At 39.0% G+C, this 17,501-nt stretch overlaps 1 protein-coding gene across 2 annotated transcripts in view; it reads left to right on the forward strand.

The window, feature by feature from the left end:
- The window catches only part of WLS (Wnt ligand secretion mediator), a 134,353-nt gene extending 130,112 nt beyond the window's left edge, over nucleotides 1-4,241 (forward strand). For both annotated transcript variants that reach the window (XM_063800556.1, XM_016920589.3), the window contains exon 12: nucleotides 3,956-4,241. In XM_063800556.1, the coding sequence (XP_063656626.1) occupies nucleotides 3,956-4,077 (122 nt within the window). In that variant the 3' untranslated portion in view covers nucleotides 4,078-4,241. The remainder of the gene's footprint in view (nucleotides 1-3,955) is intronic.
- The last annotated feature ends 13,260 nt before the right edge of the window (nucleotides 4,242-17,501 follow it).

Raw genomic sequence — 17,501 nt, forward strand, 5'->3', positions numbered from 1 at the left:
ATTTCAAGGCCCGTTCCAACTCTTCTGGGTAGTAGAGCTTCTCTGATTCTGAACCAATTGAGAAATAGTCATATTTCAGCAAATACAGATGAATATAGGACCTTTATTGGTTGTTGAGTAGGAGCCCTTAAAGTGGACCTGCGATCAGATGACCTTCAAAATGATACAACCCCAGCTGGGTCTGGACCTGCACATGAGGAGAATTGAGTCTGTGGTGCAGAAACATGGAGGTCAGATGCATGCCTCAAATCAATGAATTCTGGAGAGCAAGAAGAGAGACATCAACCTCCAGATCCCAGGCTAGGATTCAACCGTTCTTCCCATAGGAAAGCAGAAGCAATGAAAAAATTGTCTCACCCTGTGCACAGTCAGCCTAAACAAGAGAGCCCGCTGTTTAGGACCCTTCTCCAACCTCCCTAAGAAGAGAAGTCATTCTTTCCCTTGGGAAGAAGTAAAAGAGGAAGGGGCAGGAAATAACTTCCCAATCCCCCAGAGGACAGAAAGTCCTGTTATAGGCTGGGAAGAATGCAGGAGGAGAAATGTTTCCTGTAACACAGGGAGGAGGGTGTTGAATGGAATACCAAAGGCATATAGCTGGCCCATGGTAGACACTCCTTACTTGCCCTTGCTTCCCAGAAAACACAAGTCTAACCACCTACACCTCTGTGTGCAGAGTCTGCAGCTCCCAGCAGCCATAACGAAGGCATTTACTGCCACCTACACACATATAGTTCAAAGTCCTTTGGAAAATGAAAATCAACAGTAAGATATTTGATTTCTCTCCCGTAACAGCTAAGTAGAATGAATATATTAAGTTATTGAAATGTTAAGAGCATATTTTTTGTTTCCCATTATTTCTCGCTGTAACTATGAAGTTTTATCATTTTCCTTGTTAAAGGAAGAGAAAGTGTGTTTATAAACATGTATTTTGCAAAGCCGCTTGCAGCCAGTCTTTCTGAACTTTCACCATTGGGAGATTCACCCCCAATTCATGAAGTTTCTAGATTTCTTGTGCAATATCTCAGAGTTCCTCATTTAGTAAGCAGCATCTTAATAATAGCAAGCCCTGTCTTGTATTATATTCTGGACAGTGAACATAGACATATTTGTTTAAGGGTCAGAGAGAGAAGATAGCACTCTCAGGAACACACTAGAGTGAGTGGTTGAATTGGATTCAGCCCTGCAACCCTTCTGTCTTTGTGATGCTTCATGTGATCCTATCGGGACTGAGCTTCAGGTTTTCTTTCTTTCCAGACATTCCCGTTCCCCTCTACAAGGTAACTAAGTTCATGGAGTAAGAGGACACCAATAAAGTCTTTCTGGGGCGGCCTCCTTTCTTCAAAGAGCAAAGGAAAAGTATTTCTCTTCTGATAGGCTGATGCCTATAATAATAATAATAATAATAGCAAATATGATGAACATTTATTGGCCCCTCTCTGCCAGGCATGGTGCTAGGTGCTTTGTATTATTTCATTTCTTCTTCACAACAACCCATGAGGTGTTGATTATCATCATCCCCATGTTACTGTTAACTGAAGAATCACAAGGTTCAGAAACTTGGAGAGGAGAGCTGTACTTCTAACAAAGGGTTACAGCCTGCAGGTGGCCATCCTGATAGGCTGGGAAGCATAGCCTCCAGCAGACACCAAAAGCAGGCACTTCAAGGGAGAGAGGGGTAAAGCGGAATTTATGCTGAACGGTTTGGCCACGTTTAGGTTTACATATTCAGCAGGTTACAGGGGGCAATAAATATTTAGGAAGTGGGGGATGCTCGCATACATAGTAAAGCAAACATGCCTGTTGCATGTGTCCCATGTTCACGGTGGGCTGGAGACTTATCAGTGCTTGTTTAACTGCTAGAGTGAAAGAAAAAACCTTGAGGCAGTTACAATATAGTTTATTCCTTAAGAGTAAGGGTGTGTGACTTCATTCTTACCTGGCATGACCTTGGGTCCTGTTTATAATATGGTATCTTATTGCCACAAAGAGTCCATTCTGACAGCCTTATGATCTCTGTTTTGACATTACAGAAGAGAAAAATGAGGCTTGGAGACTCTCAAGTAACTTTGTGTGCAGTCTCACAACTGGAAAGTGGTGAGACTTTTGCCAGTTTAGACAATTCAATTTTAAATTCTAAATTTAAAACCTTTGCCTCCCACCTACCCATTTGCCTTCTTCCTCAAAGTTGAAGATTTACTATATTTAAAGGAACTCTACTATGTGTTTGCATATTCCTTGAGGGTTTGAGTTTAGGGGTCATTCACACCTGATTTATTCTTTGCTCTCTGTCCTTTAGGAAGAAATGAGAGTTTGGGGTGTTATAGAACAGTTGGGAGAAGGTAGAATTTTGGAACCTGTGGACACTCTGGGAAGGAGAGACAATAGGCTGCTTCTCTGCACCCCTCCACAGGCCAGCTCCAGGCCGACATATTGGCAAGAGCAGCAGAAAAGAACCAGGGGACCAGGATCCTCAACTAACTTGTGGATCCTCAACTAATATGTGAGCTTGGCCCATAGACTTTCAGTGTCTGGCTGCAGTTTCCTGCACTGTAACACAAACAGATTAGAATTGATGAATGTCAAGTTTCCTCTGAGTTTTCAATCTAGGTAATTCAATTCCACATCTATTAGTGAGAAAAACTGCTGGTAAAAACTGTTTTCTCTGAGAACTTTTTCTGCTTATTTGGCAAATGTTTATATAGTGCTTACAAGTAACTACTGTATACTCTCCTAAGAACTTTATGTGCACCAATTTATCTAATCCTCACAATAGACTTGTGTGGTATTGTAGGTAGTGATATTATCCTGTTATAGGTAACAGGACAGAAGCATGTGGTGATTTGCTCAAGGTCCTACAGTTTGTAAAAGTGAAGCCAAGTTGAATGTATGCAGTCTGGGTCCAGAATCCATGTCCTTACCTTGATATTATAGTCAGTCCTCTGTATCCGCAGGTTCCGCACCCAACCATGGATTGGAAATATTCTAAAAAATTAAAAACAACAATAAAAATGACACAAATGAAAAAATATAGTATAACAACTATTTCCATAGCCTTTATATTGTATTAGGTATTATAGGTAATCTAGAGATTATTTAACGTATATGGGAGGAGGTGCATAGGTTACATGCAAATGGTCCCTTATGCCATTTTACATAAGGGACTTGAGTATCTGCAGAGTTTGGTATCCACAAAGGTCCTACAGCCAATCTCCTACAGGTACTGAAGGATGACTAGAGCTTGTTTTTAATCTTATCAACATAGAATTGTGTGTCTGATCAAGTATTCCTCTTTAAATTGACAACCCAGTTACTTCTCAACTTTACTGAGTATACAAGCCCTGGGAGTGTGTGTTTTAGATACTAGGCTCAGCTTTCAGCTTTATTCTGCCTGCCTGTTTTTCTTTCATTCTTCACCCTATCAGATCTTTTTCCTGTCTCTGAGTATATCTCTTTGCAGTTCACCAAAACATCCTTTTTGGAAGATGATAAGACATAAAAAAATAATAAAAATAAATTTAAAGATGATTCAATGACACAAGTTAGGAATCCTCCTAAGTGGCTTGCTGTATCCCCCAGTGCCTGTGCTGGGCTTTCACAGAATTTGGGAGAGAAAGTGGGGATGAGGGGGGCAGTTCTATCTTAAGATGAACTAGATACACGTTCTCAACAAGGATGGCAGTGCGCTCAGGAGGTGTTGGAAAATTTGTTGAATGCGGAGGAACTGATTGTCACAATAATTGAGGGAGGAGGTGCTATTGAGATTTAGTGGGCAAGGGAGAAATCTGCAAATGTACCACAATGAAGGACACAGTCCTAAACAAATTTCAAACACTCCACTAGAAATTTATGTAGGTAAAAATTTTTATAGTTACCTGAGCCTTGGTCCTAAACTCCATGTTACATATTTTTTTAAAAGGATATTTTGCATGGTTTTAAAATATACTGAATTTTCCAGGAATGCAACTCCCATGTAAATCGAGGGAAGATTGTGCTTTGTTTGTTTCGGAACTTTATCAAGAATTGTTCAGCGCTTCGAAATATTCCTTCATCAATGACAACGCAGCTTCTGGTATTTGAGTCAACAAGGCAACACATGTTTATCAGCTTCGCATTTGCAGTTGTCACAGTCACATTGATTGTACTTGTATACGCACACAAATACACTCATTTAGCCTTTATCTCAAAATGTTCAATATAAGGAAAAAAGCATCAACAATAAATATTCTTTGAGTATTGTCTTACTTCTCTTACATCCATATTAACTCAATATATGTAGAAGAAAACATCTGCCAACTTTATCATTGTCTCTAGTGTAGTCACGCCTGAACATTTCCAGGTTGAAAAACATTTTGTTACAAATTACTTTTTATTTATTTATCCTCCATGTAACAGGATACTGTATTGTTTTCTAAAAATTTAGATTACCTATAAGTTTTTTTCAGGATAGAAAAAGGAATATTGCAAATATATGTATTTAAAATGGTAGTGTTGCATCTGATAGGTTGAGAACCACTAGCTAAGCCTTCAAAGGTGCATGTTCCCAGCACATGTAATGGCCTTCTTCAACTGGATGATTCCCAGCTTCATACAGCCATTTGAGAAGTACTAAGGCAGTGCAGAATTGCAGGACCGAGATCAGAAAGAAAATCTCCAATAAATTTGGACCATAGTGGAAATAAGCTAAAATTAATTTTTACGAAGTTAACTGTAAAATACCCATATGCTTGGAAGTTTTAAAACTATTTGCAAATTTCAAAAACCCCTCACAATTAATATTTTAAAATAGTTGAAACTAATTGAATGTAAACATTGATAATATCAAAACTTGTGGGATATAGCGCTAAACTATACTTAGAATATGCATGTAATAAAAGAAATGCATGTAATACTGAAATGCATGTAATAAAAGACAGTTGAAATCAATGGTTTAAGTATACCACCCAAGATTTTAGAAGAGGAAAGGCAAATTAAAAAAAAAAGACAGGAGAAGGAGGTAAAAAATTAAAACAGAAAAAAATTAATGAAATATAATACAGATGACAATAGAGAACCAGTAGGCCAAAAGTTTGTTCATTAAAAAGTACAATAAGATTGATAAACTGGCAAGACTGATCAAGAAAAAGAAAAGAGATCAAAAGCAAGAGCAGGAGCAAGTCAGCAAGACAGCAAGAGCAAATTACCCATTATCAAAAATAAAAAGTGTCGGGCACAGTGATTCACACCAGTAATCCCAACACTTTGGGAGGCCAAAACAGCAGGATCACTTGAACTCAGGAGTTTGAGACAACATAATGAGATCTCATTTCTACAAAAAATAAAATAAAATAAATATCCAGGCATGGTGGCACACACTTGTAGTCCCAACTACTCAGGAGGCTGAGGTGGGAGGATTGCTTGAGCCTGAGAGGTTGAGGTTGCTGTGAGCTCTGGTTGCACCACTACACTCCAGCCTGGGCAACAGAGTGAGACCCTGTCTCAATGAATGAATGAATGAATAAATAAATAAATAAATAAATAAATAAATAAATAAATAAAAAGGGGGATATCATCACAGACGACAAAGTTTCAACACAGATGCTACAAAGTTAATAAGAGGATAACATGAACAATTTTATGCCAATAAACTTGAATTTTTACATGTTATGGACAAATGTCTTAAAAAAACTTACTAAAATTGATACAAGAAGAAATAGAGTATATGAATAATCTCTATGAATATTTTTTAAATTTTATATTCAATTTTGTTCCCACAAAGAAAAGTTGGGCTTCACTGGTAAATTTTACCAAACATACGAGAAAGAAATAGGACAATTACACAGACTATTCCAGAGAATAGGGAAAAAGGAGAAATTTTCCAATTTGTTTTATAAAGTTCTATAATTTTGACACCATCAACTTGATACCAACAAAATTACAGTCCAATATTACTTACAAACATAGATGCAAATATTCTAAAAGGAATATTAGCAAACTCAATACAGCAATACATAAAAAGTGCAATTGATCAAAACCAAGTTGGATGATTTCTAGAAATGCAATTTCTAGTTTAACATTGGAAAAGCCAGGCAGGGTAATTCACTGAATTAACACCATGAAAGATAAAAATCGCTGACATCTCAATAGGTTAAAAAATATTTAATTAAATTCAACACCTATTCATGAAAAAAGACTAAGAACTAGGAAAGGAAGATAATTTCTTTAATTTCATCAGGGCCATATAAAAAGCCAGCATCATAATAAATGGTGAAATGTTGAATGCTTTCTCTCTGAGACTAGGAATAAGCCAAGTATGCCCAGAATCACCACTTCTTCACAGTATTCTAATGGAAATCCTAGTAATTACAACAATAACAGAAATTAAACCAAGGGTATAAGGAATAGAAAAACTATGATCGTTTGCAAATGTTATTTACATATGCAAAGAAAATCCATAATAATTACAATTAAAGTATCATAAATAAGTGAGCTTTGCAAGGTTGCCAGATGCAAGGTCAAGATATGAAATTAATACCAGCATTAAAAATTAGAAAATAAAAATGTAAAGCAGATATCATTTCATAGTAGCAACAAAACTACCAAATACTTCTGAATAAATCTAACAAATATGTACAAGACCTCTGCACAGAAAATAACATATATTGAGATAAATTACTGAAGACCTACATACATAGAGAAATATCCCATCTTGGTAGAATGAAGAAAGCTCTATGAAACATAAACTCCATTATATGCAATCCCCATTAAAATCACAGCAGTGTTTTTTAATAAAAAATTCTGAGCAGCTTCTAAAATATATACAGAAATACAAAGGACTGTAAATAGCATAAAGCCTAAGGACTTACTCCATCAGATATCAAGACTTATAGGTAATTAAACTACAGTAATTAAGACAGTGTGATATTGATGTAAGGATAGACAAACAGACTACAGAAAAGAGTTTTCAAACAGATCCACCCATACTTGGACATTCGATCTTGCAAGCTAGCACTGTAGAGCAGCAGAGAAATGGTCATTCAGTAAATAGTGCTCAGTCTATTGAGTAACTGTCTGGGGAGAAAAAGAGAAACTTGATCATTATGTCACACCACACATAAAAATCAATTCTCAGTGCATGGTAGCTCTAAATGTAAAGGGTAAAATAATAGAGCTTCTATTAGATAAAATAAGAAAATATCTTCATGATGTGAGGCTAGAGAAAAAAATTTATTAAATGACACAAAGATCACTAACAATACAGGAAAATATGAATAAATTGGATACATTACATTAAATTAAGAGCTTTTGTTCATCAAATGACATTATTAAAAGAGGGGGAAAGTAAGCCAAAGAGTAGAAGATATTTGCAACACATGTAAATGTGAGCAACTTATGTCCAAAACACATGAAAAACTTGTACAAACATAAAAATACAGACAATTCAAGATGCTTCCTGTATAAAAAAGAGGATACCAAATAGCTAATATACCTATGAAAGGTGCTCAACCTCATTAATAATCAAGAAAATACAAATTGAAATAAACACCTACCCTGTGACCCAGCAATTCCATTCCTAGGCCTATACCAACAGAAGTGCAAGCACATGTGGACAAAAAGATATTTACAAGATTATTGATAACAGCCTTATTTGTAATGGCCCCTGAATGGAAGCAGCTCAAATGTCCATTCATAGTAGAAATTGTGGTGTCCTCATTTAATGAAATACCACCAGCAATTACGATGAATAAAACTATACAATGTGAACAAATTTACAAACATTATTTTGAGCACAGAAATTCAGCAAGAAAGAATATATACTGTGTGATGATATATAAATGATCCCACTTACGTAAGGTCAAAAACAAGCAAAACTGGCCAGGCACAATGGCTCACGCCTGTAATCCCAACACTTTGGGAAACAGGTGGGCAGATCACTTGACATCAGGAGTTCAAGACCAGCCTGGCCAACATGGTAAAATCCCTTCTCTACTAAAAATACAAAAATTAGCCAGGCATGGTGGCACACGCCTGTAGTCACAGCTACTTGGGAGGCTGAGGCAGGAGAACTGCTTGAACCCGGGAGGCAGAGTTTGCAGTGAGCTGATATCACACCACTGCATTCCAGCCTGGGCAACAGAGGGAGACTCCATCTCAAAAAAAAAAAAAAAAAAAAAAAAAAAAAAAAAAAAGGCAAGTGAAACTAAACCATAGTTTTAGAAGATTGTATAGTAAATAAATAGGGAGTAGTTTTGGGGAAGGAACCTGAGCTTGGCTTTTGGGATGATGAAAATGTCCTATGCATGATGGTGATGTATTATATGGAGCTATGTGCTAATGATGTACACACTATGTGTACTATATTTCAATATTTAAAAAATTCAGCAATACCTTAATCAGACTAGGCCCACAGAATTTTTTTACGCTATTAAACTAATGTAACAGTTGATGTGACAATTTATAAGCAACATTGATGAAACAATAGGAAGAAATCATCTATGGTTTATAACTAGTAGTAAATGAATAAGGTTTTACTCATTGAAGAAAATCTACATGCAGAATATACCCTGAAAAGTTTGAAGAAGGTAGCTCAATGAAGACAAGACTCCTTAGAGGACCCCTAACTGGACTTAAGACTTTAGGCTTCACTGGCATTCAATCACACTCTGTTCTCACCTACAGTTCACAAAGCCACCTACACCCCCTTCCGGTCCCAGAGACACTTTTGTCTTAATCCTGGACCAGATGAAGGCAGAACCCTTTGAGCTCTGGCTGGCTAATAGCAGAATTGAAATGTCTCCAACAATACAGAGCTGCAAATTGCTGTGATTCATCCTAGGTGAATGCAGTCCTTGGACACCTTATCATAAAAGGAACACAGTTGCTAAAACTCTTCTGTGTGGCCAAAGGCCCCCTCACCTACATGTGGGTACTGAGATTTGGGTTTTAATTTTTAATCTGAGAACACAGTTTAATAACTGGGCCATTTTTCTGGTGGGGGGGAGAGTGTTGTCATTGCCATTGCTGCTGTTGTTATAAAAGAAAGGAAAGAGGGTGTGCAGCTCCCAGAATGATCGACACAGAAGATGGGTGATTTCTGCATTTCCAACTGAAGTATCTGGTTCGTCTCACTGAGACTGGTTGGACAGTGGGTGCAGCTCACGGAAGGTGAGCCGAAACAGGGCAGGGCATCGCCTTACCCGGGAAGTGCAAGGGGTTGGCGGATTTCCCTTTCCTAGCCAAGGGAAGCTGTGACAGAGTGTACGAGGAAAAATCAGCTCACTGCCACCCAGATACTGCACTTTTCCAATGGTCTTAGCAAACAGAACACAAGGAGATTATATCCTGCGCCTGACTCAGTGGGTCCCATGACCACTGAGCCTTCCTCACTGCTAGCGCAGCAGCCTGAGATCAAACTGCAAGGCAGCAGCCTGGCTGGGGGAGAGGCGTCAGCCATTGCTGAGGCTAGAGTAGGTAAACGAAGCAGCCTGGAAACTCAAACTGGGTGGAGCCCACCACAGCTCAACGAGGCCTGCCTGCCTCTGTAGACTCTATCTCTGGGGGCAGAGCATAGCTGACCAAAGGCAGCCGAAACTTCTGCAGACTTTTAAACGTCCCTGTCTGACAGCTCTGAAGAGAGCAGAGATTCTCCCAGCACAGTGTTTGATCTCTGAGAACAGACAGACTGCCTCCTCAAGTGGGTCCCTGACCCTTGTGTAGCCTAACTGGGAGACACCTCCCAGTAGGGGACGACTGACACCTCATATAGCAAGGTGCCCCTCTGAGATGAAGCTTCCAGAGGAAGTATCAGGCAGCAATATTTGCTATTCTGCAGCCTCTACTGGTGATACCCAGGCAAACAGGGTCTGAAGTCGACCTCCAGCAAACTCCATCGGACCTGCAGCTAAGGGACCTGTTAGAAGGAAAACTAACAAACAGAAAGGAATAGCATCAACATCAACAAAAAGAACATCCACACCAAAACCCCATCTGTAGATCACCAACATCAAACACCAAAGGTAGATAAAACCACAAAGAGGGAGAGAAACCAGAGCAGAAAAGCTGAAAATTCTAAAAACCAGAGTGCCTGTTCTCCTCCAAAGGATCGCAGCTCCCCACGAGCAATGGAACAAAGCAGGATGGAGAATGACTTTGACGAGTTGACAGAAGTAGGCTTCAGAAGGTCGGTAATAACAAACTTCTCCGAGCTAAAGGAGGATGTTCAAACCCATCGCAAGGAAGCTAAAAACCTTGAAAAAAGATCAGATGAATGGCTAACTAGAATAAACAGAGTAGTGAAGACCTTAAATGACCTGATGGAGCAGAAGACCATGGCACCAGAACTACATGATGCATGCACAAGCTTCAGTAGCCGATTTGATCAAGTGGAAGAAAGGGTATCAGTGATTGAAGATCAAATTAATGAAATGAAGCGAGAGGAGAAGTTAAGAGAAAAAAACAGTAAAAAGAAACGAACAAAGCCTCCCAGGCATATGGGACTATGTGAAAAGACCAAATCTACGTTTGATTGGTGTACCTGAAAGTGACGGGGAGAATGGAAACAAGTTGGAAAACACTCTTCAGGGTATTATCCAGGAGAACTTCCCCAACCTAACAAGGCAGGCCAACATTCAAGTTTAGGAAATGCAGAGAACACCACAAAGATACTCCTCGAGAAGAGAAACTCCAGGACACATAATTGTCAGATTCACCAAGGTTAAAAATGAAGGAAAAAATGTTAAGCGCAGCCAGAGAGAAAGGTTGGGTTACCCACAAAGGGAAGCCCAGTCAGACTAACAGCAGATCTCTCAGCAGAAACTCTATAAGCCAAAAGAGAGTGGGGGCCAATATTCAACATTCTTAAAGAAAAGATTTTTCAAACCAGAATTTCATATCCAGCCAAACTAAGCTTCATAAGTGAAGGAGAAATAAAATCCTTTACAGACAAGCAAATGCTGAAGAGATTTTGTCACCACCAGGACTGCCTTACAAGAGCTCCTGAAGGAGGCACTAAACATGGAAAGGAACAACTGGTACCAGCCACTGCAAAAACATGCAAATTGTAAAGACCATTGACGCTAGGAAGAAACTGCATCAACTAACGGGCAAAATAACCAGCTAACATCATAATGACAGGATCAAATTCACACATAACAATATTAACCTTAAATGTAAATGGGCTAAATGCCCCAGTTAAAAGACACAGACTGGCAACTTGGATAGAGTCAAGACCCATCAGTGTGCTGTATTCAGGAGACCCATCTCACGTACAGAGACACACATAGGCTCAAAATAAAGGGATGAAGGAAGATCTACCAAGCGAATGGAAAGCAAAAAAAAAAAAAAAAGAAGAAAAAGAAAAAGCAAGGGTTGTAATCCTAGTCTCTGATAAAACAAACTTTAAACAAACAAAGATCAAAAGAGACAAGGCCATTACGTAATGGTAAAGGGATCAATTCAACAAGAAGAGCTAACTACCCTAAATGTATATGCACCCAATACAGGAGCACCCAGATTCATAAAGCAAGTCCTTAGAGACCTACAAAGAGACTTAGACTCCCACACAATAATAATGGGAGACTTTTAACACCCCACTGTCAATATTAGACAGATCAATGAGACAGAACGTTAACAAGGATATCCAGGACTTGAACTCAGCTCTGCACCAAGCAGACCTAATAGACATCTACAGAACTCTCCACCACAAGTCAACAGAATATACATTCTTCTCAGCACATCGCACTTATTCCAAAATTGACCACATATTTGGAAGTAAAGCACTCCTCAGCAAATGTAAAATAATAGAAATTATAACAAACTGTCTCTCAGATCATAGTGCAATCAAATTAGAACTCAGGATTAAGAAACTCACTCAAAACTGCACAACTACATGGAAACTGAACAACCTGCTCCTGAATGACTACTGGGTAAATAACGAGATGAAGGCAGAAGAAAAGATGTTCTTTGAAACTAATGAGAATAAACACACAACGTACCAGAATCTCTGGGACACATTTAAAGCAGTGTGTAGAGGGAAATTTATAGCACTAAATGCCCACAAGAGAAAGCAGGAAAGATCAAAAATTGACACCTTAGCATCACAATTAAAAGAACTAGAGAAGCAAGAGAAAACAAATTCAAAAGCAAGCAGAAGGCAAGAAATAACTAAGATCAGAGCAGAACTGAAGGAGAGACAGACACAAAAAACCCTTCAAAAAAAAAAAATCAATGAATCCAGGAGTTGGTTTTTTGAAAAGATCAACAAAATTGATAGACCACTAGCAAAAGTAATAAAGAAGAAAAGAGAAGAATCAAATAGACACAATAAACAAATGATGAAGGGAATATCACCACTGATCCCACAGAAATACAAACTACCATCAGAGAATACTATAACCACCTCTATGCAAATAAACTAGAAAATCTAGAAGAAATGCATAAATTCCTGGACACATACATCCTCCCAAGACTAAACCAGGAAGAAATTGAATCCCTGAACAGACAAATAACAGACTCTGAAATTGAGGCAATAACTAATAGGCTACCAACCAAAAAAACTCCAGGACCAGACAGATTCACAGCTGAGTTCTAACAGAGGTAGAAAGAGAAGCTGGTACCATTCCTTCTGAAACTTTTCCAATCAATAGAAAAAGAGGGAATCCTCCCTAACTCATTTTATGAGGCCAGCATCATCCTGATACCAAAGCCTGGCAGAGACACAACAAAAAAGAGAGAATTTTAGACCAATATCCTTGATGAACATCAATGAGAAAATCCTCAATAAAATACTGGCAAACCGAATCCAGCAGCACATCAAAAATCTTATCCACCAAGATGAAGTTGGCTTCATCCCTGGGATGCAAGGCTGGTTCAACATACGTAAATCAATAAACATAATCCATCACATAAATAGGACCGAAGACAAAAACCACGATTATCTCAATAGATGCAGAAAAGGCCTTTGACAAAATTCAACAGCGCTTCATGTTAAAAACTCTCAATAAACTAGGTATTGATGGAACATATCTCAAAATAATAGGTATTTATGACAAACCCACAGCCAATATCATACTGAATGGGCAAAAACTGGAAGCATTCCCTTTGAAAACTGGCACAAGACAGGGAACTTCAACACAGTGTTGGAAGTTCTGGCCAGGGCAATCAGGCAAGAGAAAGAAATAAAAGGTATTCAATTAGGAAAAGAGGAAGTCAAATTGTCCCTGTTTGCAGATGACATGATTGTATATTTAGAAAACCCCATTGTCTCAGCCCAAAATCTCCTTAAGCTGATAAGCAACTTCAGCAAAGTCTCAGGATACAAAATCAATGTGCAAAAATCACAAGCATTCCTACACACCAATAACAGACAAACAGCCAAATCATGAGTGAACTCCCATTCACAATTGCTACAAAGAGAATAAAATACTTAGGAATCCAACTTACAAGGGATATTAAGGATCTCTTCAAGGAGAGCTACAAACCACTGCTCAACGAAGTAAGAGGACACAAACAAATGGAAGAACATTCCATGCTCATGAATAGGAAGAATCAATATCATGAAAATGGCCATAATGCCCAAGGTGATTTATAGATTCAATGCCATCCCCATCAAGCTACCAATGACTTTCTTCACAAAATTGGAAAAAACTACTTTAAAGTTCATATGGAACCAAAAAAGAGCCTGCATTGCCAAGACAATCCTAAGCAAAAAGAACAAAGCTGGAGGCTTCATGCTACCTGATTTCAAACTATACAAGTCTACAGTAACCAAAACAGCATGGTACAGGTACCAAAACAGAGATATACACCAACGGAACAGAACAGAGATCTCAGAAATAACACCACCCATCTATAACCAACTAATCTTTGACAAACCTGACAAAAACAAGACATGGGGAAAAGATTCCCTATTTAATCAATGGTGCTGGGAAAACTGGCTAGGCATATGTAGAAAGCTGAAACTGGATCCCTTTCTTACACCTTATACGAAACTTAATTCAAGATGGATTAAAGACTTAAATGTTAGACCTAAAACCATAAAAACCCTAGAAGAAAACCTAGGCATTACCATTCAGGACATAGGCATGGGCAAGGACTTCATGACTAAACACTAAAAGCAATGGCAACAAAAGCTAAAATAGATAAATGGGATCTAATTAAACTAAAGAGTTTCTGTACAGCAAAAGAAACTACCATCAGAGTGAACAGGCAACCTACAGAATGGGAGAAAATTTTTGCAATCTACCCATCTGACAAAGGGCTAATATCTAGAATCTACAAAGAACTTAAACAAATTTAAAAGAAAAAAATCAAACAACCCCATCAAAAAGTGGGCAAAGGATATGAACAGACACTTTTCAAAAAAAGACATTTATGCAGCCAAAAGACACATGAAAAAATGCTCATCATCACTGGTCATCAGAGAAATGCAAATCAAAACCACAATGAGATACCATCTCACACCAGTTAGAATGGCCATCATTAAAAAGTCAGGAAACAACAGATGCTGCAGAGGATGTGGAGAAATAGGAACACTTTTACACTGTTGGTTGAAGTGTAAACTAGTTCAACCATTGTGCAAGACAGTGTAGCAATTCCTTAAGGATCTAGAACTAGAAATACCATTTGACCCAGTGATCCCATTACTGGGTATACACCCAAAGGATTATAAATCATGCTACTATAAAGACACATGCACATGCATGTTTATTGCAGCACTATTCACAATAGCAAAGACTTGGAACCAACCCAAATGTCCAACAATGATAGACTGGATTAAGAAAATGTGGCACATATATACCATGGAATACTATGCAGTCATAAATAAGGATGAGTTCATGTCCTTTGTAGGTACATGGATGAAGGTGGAAATCATCATTCTCAGCAAACTATCACAAGGACAGAAAACCAAACACTGCATGTTCTCACTCATAGGTGGGAACTGAACAATGAGAACACTTGTACACAGGATGAGGAACATCACCCCCCGGGGCCTGTCATGGGGTGGGGGGATGGGGGAGGGATAGCATTAGGAGAAATACCTAATGTAAATGATGAGTTAATGGGTGCAGCAAACCAACATGGCACATGTATACATATGTAACAAACCTGCACGTTGTGCACATATACCCTAGAACTTAAAAGTATAATTAAAAAAAGAAAAGAAAAGAAACAAAAGAAGGGAGGAAGAAATTTCAAGACCCTTATAATCTTTCCCTAAGCTACCTTTTTAACATAGCTCTCATTGATACCCTGGGTAGAGCCTATATTAGCAAAACAAAAATCACCACCATGAAATACCGTGTGCTTCCTGCTTTTAAGCATTTGTCCATGCCTCGCCCACTCACTTCTTCCTGGATGAATCAACTCCACCTTCAAACTGCATCCAAGTGTAGTTTCCTCCAGACGGCTTTGCTGACCATCCCAGGCCCCGATGAGTCCTCTTTCCTGTGGACTCCAATTGCTATGTATTGACTCTCTTTTCAACACCCTAAATCAGAATACATGGTCTGCAGAGAATCTGTCTCCCACTTATGGGTGTGAGCAGCTATCTAGGAGATGTTGTTTGAAGCTGAAAATACTGGAATTTCACACATCAAAAATTTTTTTTTTACTTTAAGTGCGTATTATGGGCCAGGCACTATGTTAAACACATCATATACATGATTTCACTGAAACCTCATGACAATCCTCATAGGTAGGTATTATTATAGATGTGCCCGAGGTTATACTAGTGACAATAAATTGCAGAGCCAGAATTCAAACTCGGCTCTGGATGAATATTTAGGACACGCTCACCACTCGGCCAGCTAGCTGCTCACAGAAGTGAGAAAGGGTAGGGTGGCAGGGTTTGGATTGGGTGAGGCTTCCAGTGTGTGAAGAGAAGCTGGGAGAGATGAGGCTGGGCTTGACCACAAGCATATAGGAAGTACTCAGGGCTGGCATAAGTGGGATTTAGGCCCTCAAACTCTGTTGCTTTCCTTGTCCCATTCTCAAGTAAAGAATATTGGCATTTTCTGTAACTAATGGAAAGTATTATGCATATGCATTTCAAGCCTCATGCCAACTCAATGACAGCCCTTTAGCCACTTACACAGAAATTCTGGAGCCACCAATGCATGCAGCTTGTGGATGTCCACCTGTGAACACCCCAGTCCCTTGCACACTAGCTCATGTCTCCAATACTGCATGTGCTTTCCTCACCAAGATTGCCAGGGACCTTCCCAATATTCTAGGATTATATTATTATCTCTGCTGTTGTTCTAGCTTCCAAGTAACAGAAATTATCTTTAGCCTCAAGAAGTGATAGAGCATTGTGGTGAAGAGTTTCTATCTCTTGTGCTCTTAGATAAATAAGATAACTTCCTTAGTTAGTCCATGATTCTGCTCTATGGGATGATTTCTCTAACTCACTGTTCTGGGAGGCCCCTAGTCTTGATCTTTGGGAAGTTCTTCACTGTTCATTTTCGTATTTGTCCATCTCCAAAGTGGGTGTTAGAGAGTAGACCCTCCCAAGTACAATGGTCTATCTCTTATTATTTGTGTGATTTGGGGCTCCTCTCAGTTTCAGTGTCCTCAGTGTAAAATGGAGAATATATTATACTTGCACCTATCTCATTGGGTTGGTTTTGTTGGTTAAATGAGCTAATATACATGGAGCACGTAGCAAATACTTGTAATCTATAAATGCTAGTGTGTTAGTCTAGGTAGGCTAGATTCTGCTGTGGTAACAAACAGACCCATTCACATTCCATTGGCCATAACTCACATTCCATTGGCCATAACTCAGTCACATGGCCTCAGATAACTCTAAGGAAGGCTGGGAAATGCAGTCTTCATGTGTGCCTAGAAAGAAGAGGAATCAGGCTTGGTGAGCCCTTAGTCACTTTTTCACACAGACTGCCCTACTTGTTGTCAAATAGCAATTTCACTCTGCTTCTCACACAAAGAACACACTTGTGCCCTTCCCTCAAATCCTATCCCATCACAGCATTCAGCCTCAAGTCCAGGATCTCTGAGTGATGGGCAGCAATCGCCATCAGGTGCTGATTTTGCTTCTCGAGTTTGGTGACCTATTAATGAAAAGGGAAAGTTATTCCCCATTACCCCCAGGGCCACTCACCATGCACATGATTACAGAGGAAGAATAAGATAATCATAATGAATGCCCCTTAGAAAACAGAGGAAGAATGTGAGGCACACTGTGGTCACCGGACCTTGGCAATTCAGAAATCCCACTAGGCAGACATTGTAAAGGCTCTCTACCCTAAACGAGGAAGTCCTTAGTTAGGCTGTGATCTGCTCTATGGGATGATCTTTCTCACTCACTGCTCTGGGAGGCCCCTAGTCTTGTTCTTTGGGAAGCTCTTCCCTGTTCATTTTCATATTTGTCCATCTCCAACATGGGTGTTAGAGTAGACCCAAGTACACTCACTTTCTTCCTGAGATTTTCTTTAAAAAGCAACTCTCCATAATACAGACTTTTCTAGACCAGGCTTATGGTTTCTTTGCTAGTAAAATTGCCTCAA

Source organism: Pan troglodytes, chromosome 1, assembly GCF_028858775.2.
Source record: "Pan troglodytes isolate AG18354 chromosome 1, NHGRI_mPanTro3-v2.0_pri, whole genome shotgun sequence".
NCBI classification, from domain to species: Eukaryota; Metazoa; Chordata; class Mammalia; order Primates; family Hominidae; genus Pan; species Pan troglodytes.